The sequence below is a fragment of the Tauraco erythrolophus genome, chromosome 8, assembly GCF_009769465.1.
Source record: "Tauraco erythrolophus isolate bTauEry1 chromosome 8, bTauEry1.pri, whole genome shotgun sequence".
NCBI classification, from domain to species: Eukaryota; Metazoa; Chordata; class Aves; order Musophagiformes; family Musophagidae; genus Tauraco; species Tauraco erythrolophus.
This window is the reverse complement of record NC_141472.1, coordinates 38,146,130-38,165,895: the sequence shown is the minus strand read 5'-3', so window position 1 is coordinate 38,165,895 and position 19,766 is coordinate 38,146,130. Positions and strand designations below refer to the sequence as shown.

Below are 19,766 nucleotides of genomic sequence, written 5' to 3'. Positions count from 1 at the left end.
CAAGACAAACCTCATCTCTGCATGACTTCCTAGCAATGAGCAGCAAGGCAGGGGAGGAGTTTGCTGTAGCAAACTATGACGTTGCCTCCTACGTTAAGGTGATCTTTCAAGATCAGCCATCCCGGCTGCAGAACCAGAATTTAACAGAAATCCTTCAGAAATCTGGTCTCAACCACATTTGGTTTAGAGAATACTCACTTGTGAAAAAGGGGAAAGGTTTTTCTTTGAAACTAGATAAGCAGAGCAAGATTTTTACCTGTTCTCAAGCAGGCAGTTGAAACGTATTCCATGACAGACTTTAAAGTCACCTCACCAGCAAAAGAACCTCCCAACATATCGAAAACCAGCAGGAAGTGTTGCATTAATACATATATGCTAACAAGCACATCTACAACCATGAATGTTGAATCTAGTTTTTCACTAGCAGACGCTGTACCCCATGGCTGCTGCATGGTTTTGAAGCCTTGAGACAGGGGGAAAACTAGAGGGAAACCGCTGTAAAGCACGGGAACCACAGAAAGGCAGTCAGAGGGAGAAGTCTCTGGAGAAAGCCCGGAGCTGAACACTATCACAGCAGAAGAGGCAAGGCAGATAGTGTTAACATCTGGACTGGGATGGAGGAGGGAGAGAAGGGAGTTAACGTGAGCACCGGGGAAGTCTGCCTCTATATTCAGTAATCGTGAGGCTACACTTTGATGATGCATAGAATACTTCCCAGCAATATATAAGATGCTACCGCTTACGTGCTGTCTATACAGAGAGATGCAAACAAAATGAGTTTTCAGAGAGTGTGTAATACCCACTGACTGCACAGGATAAGTTATTACGTACCAACCGACTGCTGGAAAAAGGAACTTTTACACATCTTTGGGGTCTTACCCATAGATCTTAATGTTCTGGACCATGACAAATGATTGGATAACAACTCTTACTCCCCTTGTCATCATCCATCTTCGTAGGAGGCTTATTTCTTCAAATCCTGATGATGAACCTCTGTAGTCACTTATCTGAGCAGCGAAAATTTATTGCCTTTACTAGAAAATGAAATTCTCCTCCAGGAGAACTGTAATGGACACAAAAGGGCAAATTTCCACCCTGGAGCGTGTGGATGCATTTTCTTTTTCTTCAGTGGGAGCTATATACATTTATCCCACGTCAGAATTTGGACCAAAGGGTATCTCCTGTGTTAATAAGAATGGCTAATTTCCAATTAAATAAACTTACACATTGTAGAGATGCCCTACTGAGAAATAAAAAGACAAGGCCCCATACTAATCCTGCTTTCAGTGCACATATTTAACAGGGCTGCCAAAGCAGAGTCTCCAAAAATACTTACTAATTACATTGGACTGACTCCAGCTGCTGTCACTGGCAGGGAACAGGCAAAGTTTGCACGGGACCAACCCACTGAGGGTTCAAAGATGGTATTATTATTTTGGAAAAGCCTTAAAGGAGTCAAGAGACAAGAGAACTGTGGAACAAAGTACTGCAGGGCTGATTTGGACAGAAAATACTGCCATAGTCTGTGGACTTCATGAGCAGCCGTATAAAAATATTCTGGCACATCTGGGAGTAGCCCTAAACTGGTAAGATGCAGAAGTGGAAACTAGCACTAACTCCACAGCATTCATGTCGGACTTCAATACTTGCCATCTCCAGCAGTTACTGGAACCTGTAGTACAGACTGGAGTATAAAACAGAAGAAAAGCTGTAGAGCAAAAGTCTATAAATTCAGCTGAAAGAATCCATAGGTGCCTTTACTTGTGAGCAAGAGTCAGTACCCCAAGACTGGTTGTTCTCAACAGAGGGAGAGCCCAAACTAACACCAAAGGATGACTGAGGGATCCAAAAGTACATCATGGAAGCAAATCAAGTTCCTACTTTTGTCTGATCAACTGTGAGAACTAGCAAATCCCTGCAAGTCACATGTGACTCTCAGAAGAAGCAGTACTAAGAACAGTCTTTCCAGACTTCATAACAAGTTGCACAGTTAGTCATTAATTAGCTTGGAGTTAAAAACCTCCATTCCAGCTCCACAGTACAAGAAGGGTTGGAAGAACTGCAGGTGCCCGGAGTGACACCATAAATATTGATCACAGCGCTCGTTCCACTTCATTAGCCACAAAGCGAACCATGGGCCTCAAGGGAGAGGAAAAGGCAGATACAATTTTAATCAAACCGCCATACTAAAATGTAAACCTCGTGGAATATTATTTTAATTATTGCTCTTTACTCATGCCAATTGCAGCCTATTTAGAAAAAGAAAAAAAAAGTTTCTGGACAGAGAGCCAAAACCTTCAGCTGCCAGGAAGGTGCATCTATGCTACACGAAGCAGCCCTCCATAACGATACCCAAGTGAGCTCTGCAACCAGCAAAAACAGTTTTCCAGCCTAGCACCTCACCCTGGGCTCGTTAGAAACACAGTTCATTAACCAGGCAAAACTTGGTGCTACGGCAGCTATAGCATTTCTGACACACAAGCTGGTCTCTGGCAACCAAGGGGCTGTCCAGACTTATTAGCTTATTCAGACCAACCCACATAGTATAGTACATAAATCCTACAGCATTTAACCTTCAAAATATATGTCTGGGCATACTGCCAGTGAATATTTTAAAAGGATTACAGGAAACGTATTAGTTGTCACTGAAAATGAAAATACGGATTTCAACTGAAACTCTATATAAGGGGGAGTTTTTCCCCCAAAATCCGTTAGTCTAGCAGCCGTGCTGAACGAAGGGAAAATGGTACAGCTAGCTCAGACTACACAGGGCAAGCTGATGTACTTTTAAATCTACATTTTTATCTACTGAAATAAAACATCTTACTTTTTTATTTTTCTACTTTAAACAGAATATAACCTCATTAAATGACAGTGTGTGAAAAGAACATATAAACTAGAAAGAAAATATAAAAACTTTCTGAATAAATTAATGTTTATTGCTTTTAGACTTTGATATTCTGGTCTTTACTACTTAAATGCAGTTTAAATGTATTACTTGCCACGGCCTTTACGTTAAACCCAGTAAGTCTGCAATTTGCGATAAAATTCCTTATCTCCTTCTTTCTGAACCTACGCAAAGATCCAAGGTTAATTTGCAGATAATATTACTTCATGAAATAATTATCTTAGTCTATAGTACTTAAAATAGCTAAATTCAAGAAACATATTTTTAAAAAAATGAAGCCGTCACGGCTGCGGGATGGAAGCTGCTCCCCTTGGTGCATATCCGCACATCTTCAGTGGGGTGCAGGTCTGGGTACCCCAAGCCCCCCGGAGCAGCCACCTGCGTGTCCTGCTCACCCAGGGAGTCAGGACAGGGATGCTCAGTGCAGACACGTGTGCCCTGACCTCCCTGCGGTGCGGAGGGAAGGGGACCTGGCCCTGTGCAACCTCACCTCCCCAAACCCCCCGAACGCCCACAGCAAGTCAGCCTGCCTTCCCCTTCACAGCCTCTGCTGAAAAACGACTCTCTTGAGCCATTCTTTCTCATCTCGCTAATTTTTCCAAACATCCTCCTATTAAACTATACAAATATATTCATTTAGTAAACATCCCATTAACCAGGTCAGCACACAGTATTCACAACTTATTACGGAGCTGCACCAAATCAGTCACAGAAGCAATTATGCAATTGCAGAGCAGACACCTCACTTTAATCTTCATATGGGGCTGGGGATGTACATGCCTCATTCATTCCCAAGGATCGTACGCCAATCGTTTCACCCTCACTTACGCAGCACTCGCATGTACTTCGATTTCTAAGCTTTGTGGACTGTCAGAAAATATGAGCTCAGTGCTACACTCTTCACATAAGGGATTTTGTTACTGAATTTAAAGGTGATTCTAAGCTTCTGCCTCTCAGGTGGGGAAAGAAGCTTGGCTAGATATTCAGATTCAAGACCTAAATATGTGTTTATCATCTCACACACAGACAAAAAAGATCCTTCCAGAATTATTTCAAATAGGTGATTGTAGAGAAGAGAAATCAGAGCTAAGATTGTGGGATGCTATAGTTACAAGATAAAAAAAAAAAAAGTGGCTTTTAAAATCACGGCTTTATTTGAAGGCATTCATTTATTTAAGCATCTTGGGAAAACAGGTTGCTGTATAATATTAAGAAACAAGAATATACTCTGTCAAGCACATGCAGTACCAGAGACATTTTGAAGACCTAAAGAAATAATGTATTAGAAAACCTAGCCTAGTCTGAATTAATGCAAACTCCTATGATATAAATGAACAGCAGCAGTGGAATTATTTTCCTGGGATTTAAGTCATATATAGCATTAAAAGTAAAGGCCTTAAGATACTTATTGATAGGCAAGAAACTGCTATCTTTAGATCTATGCATGCCCAGGGAGCACTCTGCTAAATTTACACTCTCAGAGAGTTTCCAAGAGAGTTACCAAATCAGTCAGCTTTATTTGTAAACACCACAAAAAAGAACAAAACACCCTCTTGGCTCTAGTCTCCTTTGACACAGCACTCAGCGTACAACAAAACAGTGCTGACTGCGTATGAAACTTGGGAAATCTGGTGAAACCAGGGGGGGAAATTCTGGCTACGATAATTTAACAGGAATTTTACATCTAGTAACAAGAAATGGAATTTGAGCTTACAGGATCATCTTGGTTTCTACAATGTACTAGAAAGAACCAAGACTCATCTCCCACCTGCTTCAAGCACAGATGGAGCCATGGATGACAGAACTACCCAAGAGCCTATTGCTACATTCATAAGGACTTACCAGTCCTGCTGGGTCATCACATTTTCACTACAAAAAAGAATTGGTATTTTATATCTCACACACATTTGCCAGTAACAAATGGAAGCAACCCCCAAATCAGGGACAGATTTAGGTGCAGCTCCACAGGAGACGTGGCAAGGAAGCACAGGCAGGACTCACACCACCTGAAAGTGACTCCATCCCTCAAGCAAAGCGCCCTGGCTTCATCCAGTCCCAGTGAATTCTGTGCTGCCTTGCTAGGGACAAATATTCTCACTTGTTCCAGAAAAGTCACTTTTCAAACTACTTCCATCTCCCACTGGACGTAGTGCCTGAATCCCAACAGACACCGCTAGCCACAAGACCAAGCCAGGAACTAACGTTATGTGACTGTTTTTACCTCCTTGGTAATATGAAAGAAAAAAATCACTGCTTTCTGCTTGCATAGCTGCTGACCCAGTCCACATGAATGTATTGACTCATTCATCTTACTTCTCCTTTTTACTCTTTCTGAGCTTGGTAATTACTGGGTCAACGTGAGGGTTCATCGGTAGCAACACCGTTGGGCAACTGATAGCAAAACATAGACCACAGCTGCCAGAAAGGAACTGAACAAATTCATGTTTACAGTCCAATTCCCACATCTCACCAGGAATTTTTAAATAATGCATCTGTTTTAAGAACTGTGGTAAAAGATACATTAAAATCATACAGCATGAGAGGACGAGGCTTCAAACTTGGAAAATGCATCCCAACAATACGGGATGATTCAGTTTCTAAAGAAACTCCATCTCATATATATGTTCTCTTCAGAAGCTTTGCTCTGACATTTGCAAACTGCCTGAAGATAAAAACTGAACAGGCTGTTTATTTAAAAAGAAACTATGAAATATCTTATCCTGTTACTTGTTTAGCTCTTCTACACAAAGGCAGTACCTAATTTGAGACAATTACACACATGCTTTACACAGACAGAAAGAAAAACACCAAACAATGGAATTTTAAATTGTTCTCAATCTCCTCGAAGAGCTAATCTTTCTCGATTCACTAATTCACATTCACTCCAGCGCCTCACAACAGCTACCTTTTATTAAATATGAGATTCAATTCACAGATAAACAAATGCGATAATGTAATCTACGCTTAAAATAATAGCTTGGCTTCAAAGTTTTGGGGGAATTAGGAGTTTTCCCTTTTTATGGCTGTTCTCAGCCTATTAATTCCTGTCACAGCTTCAGCGCTGAAGTCTGTAATAGAGGTCCACTGAATTCATGTTCCCACACACACCAGGATCTGTGTGAGGATCGAATCCTGTCCCACACAGTGCACTGAATTCAGTGGGGAATCTGCCAACAGAAGGACATTAAAAAGCATTTACGAGCCGCACCCCGTGGCCGTTTTCCCTGCTCTGCAATTTCTCTACCATTTCATCGCATGTACTTCTCTTTCCATTACCTGACTAATCACAAATTGCTGCCTAATGAAGAGTCCTGGCATTACAATACTTAATTAGAATTAAGAGGAAGATTTACTTTAAAAAACGACAGACCAATATGCTCCAGAGCCAATCTCGGTAGTGCAGAACTGGCTCAAAGTTTCCAAGTCCTGAATTCTTAATTAAAAGTTTGTCAAAACTTCTTATTTTAAGGGGGAGCCTTCCCCTCCAGTATCCATTAACCTCAAGACAAGTGACTGAATTTGTTTTTAATCAGCTCTACTTCATAAACAGCTTGATAAAAAGAAACTCAAAGAAAGTACAACACTTATCTTTAATTGCCACTCAACAGCCTTCAGAACTATAGTATAAATGTGGCTCGCACAATCGCTCCTGTCCAGCACGCGACGCGCAGCACCGAAGGAATTCCAGCTACGGAAAAAGCCTTCCGTCGGGCCACCCAGCAGGAAAGGATTAAATTACACAAAAAACACCCTTCTTTTTTCCTTCACTAAAAGGGCTGCGGTCAGAGATCAACATGAGAAGCTGTCTATCGAAGTTAGGCTCAAATCATTCCCTTATATAAACCTCAGGTGAAACTCACTGCTGACCCCGACAGCACGGGACACAGCCAGACCCCCGGTGCAGCTCTGTCACCCTGTCTGAGGAGCACCAAGCACAGGAGACCTCACTGCTGCAGGCTGCTCCCAGCCTTTTCTCCTACCCTGACTTCTCTGCATCTGTCCTCTCCTCTCCCCACACCCCAAACCCTCCTGCAGACTGAGCTGGAGGGAAGCCCCCAGCCCCACATGCTGCCAGGCAGTCCAGATATTCACTACCAGGTCTCAGTCTCCTGGCTGCAGAATCAGGTTTAGTTTATTTCTTTTAGTATTATCTGATTACAATAAATTCAGAGAATTTAATCAGTATTACCTCATACAGAACTTAATTGGCTTACTTTTAAACATTTTTTTCTTTCATGAATTATATCACGAGTTGGATTCCAGTCTACTAAACCTCACGTACAGAACGCAGCCAGTCATTTCTTTAACCTAATGACATTCTGTTTAATTTAAAACCTTTATACTGAGTATTTCTCTTGGCAAAAAAGTCTTGACTAAAATATTTTTGAACTGAGAATTGGGCAATTTTCTGTCTATTAAGAATTTGAAAAATATCAAATGCATTAAAAACTGCTTCCTGGCTTGTTTCAGCCTGGCTTCCTAAGGAAATGTCCTGGTTTTAGCTGGGACAGAGCTAGCTCTTGTTTTTAGCAGCTAGAAGAGCTCCGTGTTTTGGTTTTACTCAGAGGCTCACTCTGAGAAGAATGTTGATAGCAAGCTGATGTTTGTAGTTGGAGGTGAAACTCCAAGGACTTTTCAGTGTGTCGTGTTCTGGCCAGAGTACAGAGGCACAGCGGGATAAGGGGGGAGCATAGCTGGGACAAGGGGGCCACGATTCCCCTTGTGATTTGTGGTGGAACTTAAGATTGAGGGCCAAACTGGCCAATCAGTATTCCATATCACGCAGCGTCATGCCCAGTATAAAAGTGAGGGTCAGCCGGGAAGAAGGGCTTTTGCGCTTTGGCTCTTTTGCCGCTTTTGCTCTTTTGCGCTTGCTGCGCTTTTGCTCTATTGCCTTTTTTTTTCCCTCTTTCTTCCAGTACTCCCACTCTCAGAGTACTCTCTCTCTCTCTCTCTCTCTTTCGGTGCCTCACGTTCGTCCGGGATTGCAGCTTCGGGACGAGACGGGCTTTGGATAAGAGGGGGTGGTGAGCATCTACACTGTGTATTAAATCATCTGTATTAAATTGGTCTTGTCTCAACCCATGGGTATCCCATTTACCCGTTAATTCTCTCCCTCATCCCTGGGGCTGGGGGAGGGTGAGTGAGAGACTGTGTAGGGTTTGGTTGCCTGAGAGGCCTAACCCACGACAGGAAATCATGCTGTTTACCCATCAGCTGAACACCAGAAAATTTTGAAACCCTTTACTGATGTAAATGAAATTTGACAGAGAGGCTGGTCTCTTAAAGATTCAAATGCCGACTCAAACTACTAGCAGAGCATTAAAGAAAGTCACAAACCATTGCCACCACTGAGGGGAAGTTGTCCCTCTGCTGTGATCGCTGCCTGGACACGGGCTGGTCAAACACCAGTGCCCAGAAGGGGATAAATGCTACAAGTATGTAGAACATGAAACTTTCCCCATTTGCTCTTTTTGTTTGTTTTGGATTTTTTTTAAAGTATTTTGTGAACATTTCTGCAGACTGTCACTTCTCTCTTCAATATGAAGAGCTCAGGAGGGCTGCTTAAATGAAAGGCTCGTGTCTGCATAACCCGTGCTGGGGTTTCTTGCAATTTAGCTACAGGATCCTTCAGAAAAGTTGTGTGAATGGTGCCTTATACACATGCTGGAATATCAGGTTAAAGAGAAATGGCTTAAGGATGGGATTAATGCAAAAAGCTTTGAATTCGAGTGACTCAGGGGGATGTTATGAGTAGGAAACTAAAGGCTGAGGAAGTTTTGAGGTGTAAAGAGGCTCTAAAAGCACCATGTCAAAACCAGGTGAAAATACCACTGATGTTGAACGCTACGAAGAGCCACAGCTTATTTTCAGAGAGACCCTTTATATGTAACAAAACTGACAAGGGTGGGACTAGAGCATAAAATGCCCGAGACTCTGCTTGGGATGAGAAGGATAAAAAGATGTCATAAAGCATTCCCACTTCTTACATTCCTCAAGATTGTGTGTTTGAAAGACTTAACACAAATGTTACCAAATTATATACAAGGAGTGAGGAAATTATCTAGGTACATTAAACACTTCCTTCACTAGTAGAAAGGTAGTGAAATCCTTAACTACTTTTGGAACCCATTTAATCCCAAAAAACACAATGCTTAGGGATGAGATTCGCCCTCACTGTCACATCTTCCGTCTGCTCCTTCTGGTAACTTCAGTCATCTTCAAGTCACAAATCTAGAATCCTGTCCTTATATAACACATTTCTAAGCAATCCTTCTCACCTCCTTGCTCTTCTATCGGCAAATATTAGTCTTCACATTTAGTACCTGTCGTCTACCTACTACCTACCTTTTAAATACAGTTCAAGACAGATCCTATTTTGCTCACATCTCCCCTTCATTGAACCAGTATTCACCAGGACATACAATAACTCTCCAGAAAAGAATATGAACTCAACGGGTATGTAAAGTTATGCTTAGTTTAAAGAAAACAGACAAACAGGTATTTTATGCTGCATGCTCCATTCCACTGAGAAAACAGAAATTGCTATTGGCACTTATAGATATTTTTCTCATTTCTTACTGAAACAATCTGGGATTTTTGTCTACAATATACTGTGAAGAACAAAATAATAAATAATACTGTGAATAATACTGAATATTTTGTCTACAATATACTGTGAAGAACAAAACCAAATAAATCTATTTTAAGATTTCTTTTCCAGACTTAAACAATTAGCTATAAATACCTTCACAGTTAGAAAATACACTACAGGAACCTTATTTCAGTCTCAAAAGGTTAGAAAGCATCAAACTCAGTAAAAATTCCCTAGACATTAAAAAAATGTTTATAAATAACTAGTTAAAAAGTATACATTTGCACCAGCCTAGTATATAAACAATTAATGCTTCTATACAGTTTCTGCAAACCTCTTGCACCAGTGTAACAGACCTACAGGTCACTCACACACACCATGCTCTTTAGGTAACCTTTATAACAAACTCGGATCAACTTATGTCAGCCTTACTCCATAACATTTAAAATATAAAGGGCAATACAGATCTTGCCATAATAAGTGATGCTTATATTTTTCTTGATGTTATAAATCCCATATTTACAGGTGTTTGAAGCTCAAGTTCATTTTAAAAAAAAAAAAAAAAAAACCTGCACCTGCTGCTCCCTCTCGCTAATGTCAGTGGGAGCTGGATCTTTGAAAATCCACCTTCTCTCTGCTGAAACAGCCATAAGGAAGACATAGCCTTTGCCCTCACCATTTTAACACTGCTCTGAGGCCTTGAAAAACATCTTTTGGAGACATTAGGTATCATAAAGGAGCACTAGATACTGAGAAGAATCGTGGGTTTGCATAGAAAATCGTTTCAGGGCAGTCCGCACTGACCACAAGCTCACACTTAGCTCAGCTGGCACAGGAAAAAAATTATTTTCACAGGTAGCTGTAATACAGTGTATTGACAAGCACAGGGAGGATGAGAGCTGGCTATATCCCTAATCAACTCCACTGGTATCTCTGTCTGCCAACTACGCAGAGCTGACACCACCACTGGATACCGATTACAGCCGTCTTCCGGATGACTGACACGGCTCACACCACCGGCATCGGTAACAGCACGGCCACGGTGCGGCTGGAAATCGTGCAACATATTTGTGTTCAAAGATAAAGAAAATTAACCAAAGCATGTTTGAGTTTTTCCTCTAGATTCAAACTCACAACCTTCCAGCTTTCCAGCATGAGATATTTCAGTCCATATTTTAGCACAATATGCCTGACTAAGGCACAGATACTTATGCAAAATGTAGCTACCACAAGAATTGCTTATGGACTTTGGAGTTTCTATCTTCTTCAGCTTGTGGGCCGTATGTTTGCTATGATCTTGAATGAAGCAAAACTGTTAAAGTGTGACTATGCAAAGAAAGCTCTTGCTTTTCAGCAGCTCACCCTAAAATTAACCTAAAGCTGATGTTTCTTTTGCAAACGTTAATTTAAGTAGAGCATGCAAAGACAGTAAATTCACCTAAATTCCTGATGGTGTCTGTCCTCAAATTGTCACTGCACCAGTTCTAGAGCAGGTCACAATCTGCCTTTTGTCTTTTTAAATGTTTCCAGTAGGAGACATCAAATATTTGGCATGGTACCAGTTGCTGTGAAGTAAGGCTTGATGGAGGTAACTACATCCAATCCACCTGGCTCATAAACAGCCTGCTCAAAGAGCACATCAATCTTTATGACTACAAAAAAAAAAAAAAAGGGTCTCAAATCTATCGAACAAACCACACGCTTTTCTTCAGGATTCCTGAAACACTCATAATACTCATCAGCTTTGCTACGACACCGCAATACGCTCCTTCCACCACGGCTGCAAAACGAGAAGTATGGATCCTATCTAATTGCTAGAAGGCTCGTTGCCTGTTAGAATTTGTGTATCTTACAGTCAGGAAAACACACCGGTTTGGGATCAACAGCTCCAACAACGGGGTATGGTGGGGCACACTCACGAACTAAGAGGAGGAATGAGCGACGGGGTGCAGAAGGCTGAGCCCCACGACAGTAACTGAACGTGCAGGCTTAGAAGAGCTGGCACCTGTTTAATTTTATTGATTGTAAGTGCAGGCATGTCGAGCAACTGGATAATTTTACCGTTTCCTACAAAATAATTCCAAATCTTACAGCTGTACAGTCGTCTCACCTCCAGTTTGCATTTGCATAACGTACATGTATCAATCACACCCTCCTCAGGCAAAACTCCCATTGCGAGTTCTGTCCTGCTAATGCTGACAGCATAACAAATTTGACCAAAGCACTATGCAAGTCTGTCTTTTTGAACCTCAGTGATTTAAGAAGCCGAGACAAAACAGTCCCTCATCCATCGACCGAGCTATTTAACTTCTAGCTATACATCGTTCTCTCATTCACTGCACCTCACTAGAAGTGCACTCTCCACCCACCCCTCTCCGTAAGTCAAAGCCCTCTCAGGTACGCTCAATGGGGAAATGCATCACTGAAGAAAAACTGATTTTTCATTACTCCATGTGTTAAGGTCGGATTACAGACAGGCACATTTCCACGTTAACTTGAAAATGAGTCTTTTAATTTTACAAGTTTCAGTTTCTAAAATAAAGAACGATCACAGTCTAAGCTTATGCTACTCTTACAGGAGAAACAACATCTAGACGTACCATTAGACGTGGTGTTGTGTCACTGGACACAATGCATCAATGGAGATTTACAATCTTATTCTGATATGTCAGAAAGAACTTATTTAAAGCTTATTTTCAATAAATTGAACACAGTAAATCTTTCCTCTGAGAAATTAAACAGACTCTGCAAATTCGTTCTATATCATTAATCTATTACAAGATGAAAAATCAAGAATTCTCCCCAGGTAAGAACTTGGCTTCGTTGAGATTTATGGAACTTCTTAGAAAGCTGCTGGCTTCATGCCCTCAACCAGGATTAAAACCAGATGTCACCTCTCCTTGCAGCCCCTTCCTTCCGCAGGATTCAGCGGAGCTGTTGGGGATGCTCCTGCCTCTCGCGATGCTGAGCGCCAAACGGAGCACCCATCGTAAGTTGCCTGTGCGGACAACCGTTCTTAGGGACCACAGGACACGCTGTGATTGAACTGGAAGTACAGACAGGTACCTGAGCACACCATTATTAACACTCTACCCCCAAAGAGTCTTCAGCTTCTGTAAGTGCAGAGCTTTGCTGTCAAGCTCTGGCAGAACAAAATATTGGATCTTAAAATAACACTGCTTTGATTACCTTACTTCCCTTTACTCTTTGCTTGAATTCCAACAGGATTTCAGTGTCTGCTCTGTCAATAGAGCTGTGTGAATAATGGATTTCTGTTTGGGCACTGAACCAATTAAAGAAAAAAAAAGGAAAAGGAAGAAAAAATTCTGTAACTCTGTTTTAAGTAGACTGAAGAGAGACTGGGGGAGGATTTAGGAAAAAAGTAATTTCAAGATAAGGCAAAATGTTTATTTAATCTAAAAGGAATATTTTGCTTTTATATTAACACCCTCTTTTAAAAATACTTTGATTTTTTAATTTTGTTTCAGATTTGCTCTAGTTTATTTACCAAAAAAGCAAACATTTAAACATCTAAAAAAAAAAAAAATGCTGAAAGAAATCATTTTGACTCTGAAATATTGTTCTCCAGTTTCACAAATGGAACAGAAATTTGGGAATAGATGTATTTCACCCCAAACATGTACTTTTTCAGTGAACTTATTAACACTAAAAAACAAAATCCCTCTTGTCTTCCTGGCAAGCGCCACGTTCTAGATATCGACTGCCTAGAACAAAAGAGCACAGAAAAATAAAACAAAACTGTCATGCTGAAATGACTCTTACCAGTACTACCAGAACAGCAGCAGAAGTAGTATAAAGGTTTTCTGCTAGAGTGCAAAAGGAGCGACAGCCCTAAAAGTTTGGTGAACAAGCTTATTTTGTGGTTTTCTTCTATTCACCACCTCATGCAAACATGCTCTGGGGTTTCAGGTTTGGGGTTTTATGTTGGAGAGGGGTTTAGTGTTAGTACCAGAAAAAAAAAAAAGGAAAAAGGAAAAAGAAAAACATAGATTTAATCACCTTGGCATAACACTGCTGAAATGAGGATGATTGATTTTTTTACTCCACAACAATTTATGTTCCTGACTGCTCTTTGCTGCCACTTGCAGCTCCGTGTCCAGCAGTGCTGAGGCTCGATGAGCCCGGGCTCAGGTGATGGGTGCTGCCCCTCTGCTCGGGTAACTCTTGCAGCTTGAAGCCAGCAGCTTAATCCACTGAGAATACTTAAAGAAAATATCGTACCACCTGGACAACTATGACAGTAGGATTGTAGCGTGTTTCATTTCCAAGCTACCATCTTGGCAGATCATCTGCAGCAGGGTGGTTCGCCCCTTACAGCCAGGAGCCCCAGGATCTGCCAGATATTATTCATTTATCAGATATGGCTGGGAAGGGGGCACAGAAACCTCCACAGTGCCAGGGAGCACTTAGATGAAGAAGAAGCTGTTGAAGAAGGTGGCTTTGTGACAAGTCCCAGGAAGGGTCATTTGAGTGCTACAGGAGAAGACAGCGCTGTTGTTCTGGGCACCTCTGGCACCGGGACTCTGCTCCTCCGGGTTCGGCACCTGCATCTCCCTATCACTGCATGAACTGGGCATGAGTAAGGGACTGATAGATTATTCAGCACTGTTACGAATACTGTCTTCAAAAAGGAAGACAACCCCACAATTTCAACTCCCACAAAACAGTGTAGAAAGGCAAATACTCAGCAGCTTTTGAGTTTTGATTAGATTTGTTAACTAGGAGTAGAGCAAAACAGCCTGAACCCAGCAAAATTACATTACCTTTGCATTAAACCTTGTTGCCAATCTGATAATTCCTAATTAAAGCAATGAAGCCTTTGGGTATAAATTATTCCATATTTTTTATTCTTTAGACACTATGCTGTTCACTATCACAGAGAAATCACCTTTGTTACTAACAGTTCTTCTGGTAGGAATCAGAACAAGCAGAAGCAAATTAATAAATGATGACATGGGAATTACAACAAAATAGATCGACGAATTGCTGGTATGATTCTGAATAATAACATTTTACAATATATTCAAGAGCATTGCTAATAGGTGAGATTTAGTTTACAGTATTGGGAGAAACATTTATAAAATGCTTGAAAAATGAATTGTTACTTTTATGAGTCATACTTGGTATTTTATGAATTTATTGTAGTAGTTCCTTTTACACATGTTCTCAGGTTGTACTCCTCACCATAATAACTACTCTATTCACAAGCTACATGACTATAATGTACATTTCTAAAAACCGCTGTTTGGTTCAGCATTTGTCTCGTTTCAATCTATTTTTCTATTATTAATACGGCCTAAAACAGACATGGAAAATAACAATTAAAAGGGTTCCCAGCTGAACCCAACAACATTAACATATTGGATTTCTTACCATCTACACCAGAAGACCTATGAAGGGACACCAACTCCTCTTTGTACTGGACATCCATCCGCTGACCCTGAGCCAAGTCCTGCTGCCTAACGTTATCTGCAGTTTTCTGCACCCTACTACACCGAATTCCCTTTGTCTCACCGTATTCAAATTGCCTGTACCTATCACAAAGACACAAGGAGCCGTGCACACAAAAGATGATTTTGGTCATTGTCTTCAAAAAATGAAACGCAATATGTTTTGGCTACTGGCCAACTGCACTTTAAAATGAGAAAGTTTTGACCATGTTCAAGGTTTTGTATCTACTAAGCAGCAACATTCAAGGAGAGCAAGTGAACTGGAAAGTTTTCAGAGTTATTTTCATCTCTCAATGCTCAGTAATGTTTGTTCGTTCTAATAAAGATTGCCCAAATTCAACTGTCAATTACTTGCATCAATCTGAGCAAGAATACATTACAAACAGGAGATTATTCGATTCTTTGTTGAACAACCTAAGAAAAAACTCAGAAAAATCATTTAAAAATATTGGGTTGTCTGTGGTTATAAAAAAGAGTTTTCAAATAAATTCTTTATCTCAATTACAGATCCATGTACACATTATAGATTCATGTATCAAATGATACAGTTACATAACCCAACTTTTAGTATCGTCATGCATTTTCCCATACTACTTTTTTGGCTTCACAGACTTCCCCAAAAGCATCCGTTGTCCTTCACTAGCTAAATAAAAAATACTTTGCTGAAAAATTTTGTTTGGAAGAAGCATCCCTTACCAAGAGACATTGCTTTGACAGGGAAGTCTTCAGAGAAGCCCTGCAAACCAGAGTCAGACCCACGTCTGACTCAGTCCTGAGTTGTTCAAGCTCCAGCTCAGGCCGGCAGCAGTTTGTTACCTGGGTCAGTACCAGAACATCTTCTCACTGGAAAGGACAACTTTTTAAGATCTGAAGGGCGGACACTACAAGGGATTCCCAAGGTGAGGCTTCAGTTGGAGAAAGAGGTTGGTTAGCCACCGTTCCCGGCTCCCCTCCCACACAAGTTCCTCCCAACGCCCTCTCACAGCATGGCTTTGCCCCACGAGCGTGCAAGAGACGTGGCATGGGAGAAAGACATCGGGGAGACCAGAAATGGGACAGAGAAGGGCTAATGCCTTGTTAACTTCACCCACTATCTGTCAACACGTACCAAAGACGCACCTCCAAGCTCCACCGTGCTGGAGGGAAGTTTAGACCATCAGGATCCTGCAGGCTCTGCCCATAGCAGTAAAGTCCTCTGCCATGGGAGAGACACAGCCAGTTCCCTCTCACTGCAGTCGATGGAATTAAAGTTCATTTTTGACAAGGGAAAAACCAATCTCCCCATGAAAAAGGCCTCAGGTCTCTGAGCTGTGGAGAGCAGTCCATAACCGCCCAGCATTACACAGCGGAGCACAGGCTAGTGAGGGACACGGGTTCAGCCACACCATGGATGGAGGGAGAAGAAGAGACAGGCAAGGGCAAGAAGCCAAGCTCTTCTGCAGTACGGCTGACGCAAACAGGACTGACAGATCAGCTGCTTTTAACTTCTAAAGAGAAGTGAACTATCATACTGCAACAAGAAGAGAGCATCATGCCAAAAGGTCTCGCATTTATATGAAATATAAATATATATATAAATGAAGACATCTTGTGGGCAAGGATACACAGAAGACCCAAAGTATCCTCATCAACATACTCCAGGCCCAAATGAACTGTTGTTAAGATGATGATACATTGGATTTTGTCATTTAACAGAGTTAAAAAAAAAAAGGGTGGGGTTTTTTTTATCCCTATAGGCACCTAGTAGGAATACTGAGCAACAATGCCAGGCACAGATGGTAGAATGACTGAAGAAACAACTGGATTTTTGGATACAAAGCTCAATTTTACCAAAGATGCTTAAGTAAATGAAAATAGCAGCACGTAATACAGCTACCCCTAAATGCTTTTAGCAGGGCAGTTACTTGCACAGAATTTCAAACTTCTGTATAATGCTGAGCATTAGCATAGGCCTTATGCTATTTTACCTGTAACTGATCTGTCTCACAGTTTCACACAGCTCCATACTGGCTTCCCACTACCAATTAACCAGCTATTCCAGGTAAAACACTTTATGCAACTCTGCCGCTTACTCCAGCTTTTATCCAAGAAAATAGACTACTTATTGCAATAGGAATCTAGTTAAGAGAACATTACAGAAGGAAAAAAGGTTATAAACAAAGCAACTAATATTACTGGATTGACAGAAAGAGTAACAAATTGATTATTTTTTTTTTCCAACTTCTACTTTAAGGATTCTGCCAGTCCCATCCTCTTGAGTCAAAAATTCGGAAAAATCTTAAAAGTAGTATTAACCGGTGCTTCCAATCTGCCTAGTGATCTGAATATTTCTTTGTGAAACCTCAATTAGAACTGGACAACAATCACATCCAGGAACAATGCTTGCCTCAGGGTGGCAGGATGGGAAGAATGTCCAAACTTTTTGGGTTTTTTTTGTAACTAGAACATGTGCTGAGTAACTGAAATGAAAAGGGTACTGTGAGACTTCCAATATTTTGTTGAACAATTAAGTGAAGAAGAGACACTTCAAAGACATGGCTTCTTAAGGATCATAGCCACAGAGAACAGTTTGATCAGAGATCAATGAGCATCTGCCATGGTATACGCTTTCCTTCTGAGTCACAAGTGGGTGCATAAAAATGGATGTTGGCAGAGTTTGAACGGTTGAGGTACATGGTGCTCCTCAGCAATACAAGATTCCATCTGCAAATATCACTGCAGGACCAGAGCTACAGTTATGATCACACATCAGAGAAGACCACTCAGACAAAATTCAGAGACAGCACTTTGCTCTACACTATATTCTGGCTGTGTCATTTTGTAACAGTTGAAGATTTTCTTTGCCCCATTTTCACAAACTTACAACAAAACCACATAGATGTTAAATGTATTTCAGGAGAATCTGTGCTCTTCAGACGAGGCACTCCTCATTTCATTCCGTCAGATTCTAATGCCTTGTAAATGACACACTATTTTTAGCTACTTGCCAATTAACCCCTCTTGTTATCAACTTGAAATTGTTTCCTGTGATCGGTCCATGTAAAAGAAGAATTCTCCATTTCAGGTATAATATCAGGCTCTAAAGTTCCACAGTTTTGCCACTTTTGAGATGATAGTACAGTCTCACTGTGACTAAGGACTGCAAAATCGTGCTCCATGTAATTGAATCTAAGGATCTGACAACACTGACCTTATCAAGAAATGAAACTTTTGGCCGAGGTTCAAACCATGCACAAGAAATAAGCTCTTGCTGGTTGTTTGTAAACGTCATATAAAAATGTACTTATTCATTATTAACAACTTGTAAACCGAACACACTGCAGGTCTCAAACTGCTGCCAAATAAAGTATTACTTAGTACAACCGTTTCATTTACATTTAATTCTTGTATCAATTTTGGTGGTACAAGCGAGCATCCCTTCTCATGATTGTAAGTGGGTTATTGTAACGAGATAAACATTCAGACCGCACGCTAAAAACTGAGGACAGAAGAAATGCTAGGGGCTGGATTAATTTGGTGAATTTCCATAGTGCTGCTGGCCTCAGTGACAGCCCTACTTTAGTACAATATGTGCAAAAAAAAAAAAAAAAAGGATTCTAGAGAGAACCAGGTCATTGCTATCGCACTGTTGTCATAAGGCCAGCAGTGACAATACATGACTTGTACTGGTGAGCCATCTCCTTTAGGATAAAGCAGAATAGAAGGCTCCAAGCAAAGTCTGGGGCAATATCAGCACCAGGCATTCGTGAGAATCTGAAAGTTTCATAAAAATTCAGTAAGGAGCTATCGTAAATAATCGCAATTCCTCTGTAGCAGAATACCATTTTAGAAGGACGCACAAAAAAAAACATGGAGCTTTTAAGATGGTATCATTACTCACCTTTCTTGTTCTGGCATATGGCTTTCAGCCTGCGGTTTCCAGGTCCACATTTCCCATGGTCAGTCACACATACTCCTTCTGAAATGATCCACTCGTAACACACCGGGTCTTCACAAGGAATAGATTCAATTAAATGCGGACAAACTGCCAGGGTGCCTACTGGATCCACGATCACTTGCCTTTGTCTCATTCTAAAGCCTGGAAAAAGAGAAACTGAATTAAATGGACAACAGTAAAAAAATATTTATACCAATAATCTAGTAGCAAGAGGACTATATAGGGCATGTGGAACTTGGAGGGACATAAAGACAATCAAAAGCACAACACTTACAAATTGAATTGATTGGGATGGCACTTGGCTGTATGTGCTCACAGTCCAGGTATGCAAAATTTAATAGTGTGTAAAGAATTTCAACAATCCACATTTTTCACATTTCTTTTTCCCTTTCATCAACGTTAGACAGAAATACACATGTCCAAATATAGGAATTTGCCACTGACGCATATATTAATGTAATAATGACATTAAGATGAAAAGAGAGAAAGTTAAGGATTTGAAGCGATAAATGACATCTATATTCTGCCTGGGAATCCACTAACAAAAAGACTTGTTTTGAGATACAGCACAGCAGTTTACTAAGAAATTAGTATTCTGCTTTAGGAAGGTGTAAGGATTTCTGATACATAATGCATATCAGACCTCTTTGAAATGACATCCTATTAAATTGGAAGACTTGAATGTAAAGTGGAAGAAAAGGTTACAGAAATAATGAAAGAATTGATTACATAATCTACCTCCTTTTGAATAAAACCAAAAGTCATGTTGCTATATAAAACACAGAACTAATACACAAGTGTCTTCCAGCATGTTTTGTTATGTAAATGACACAGAATTCTAAGAAAGGCAGGAAA

At 40.7% G+C, this 19,766-nt stretch overlaps 1 protein-coding gene across 2 annotated transcripts in view; it reads right to left on the bottom strand.

Moving 5' to 3' along the window:
- The window catches only part of THSD7B (thrombospondin type 1 domain containing 7B), a 278,232-nt gene that overhangs the window by 171,808 nt on the left and 86,658 nt on the right, over positions 1-19,766 (bottom strand). For both annotated transcript variants that reach the window (XM_086615669.1, XM_086615670.1), the window contains one exon: positions 18,855-19,052. In XM_086615669.1, coding sequence (XP_086471795.1) covers positions 18,855-19,052 — 198 coding nt within the window. The remainder of the gene's footprint in view (positions 1-18,854; positions 19,053-19,766) is intronic.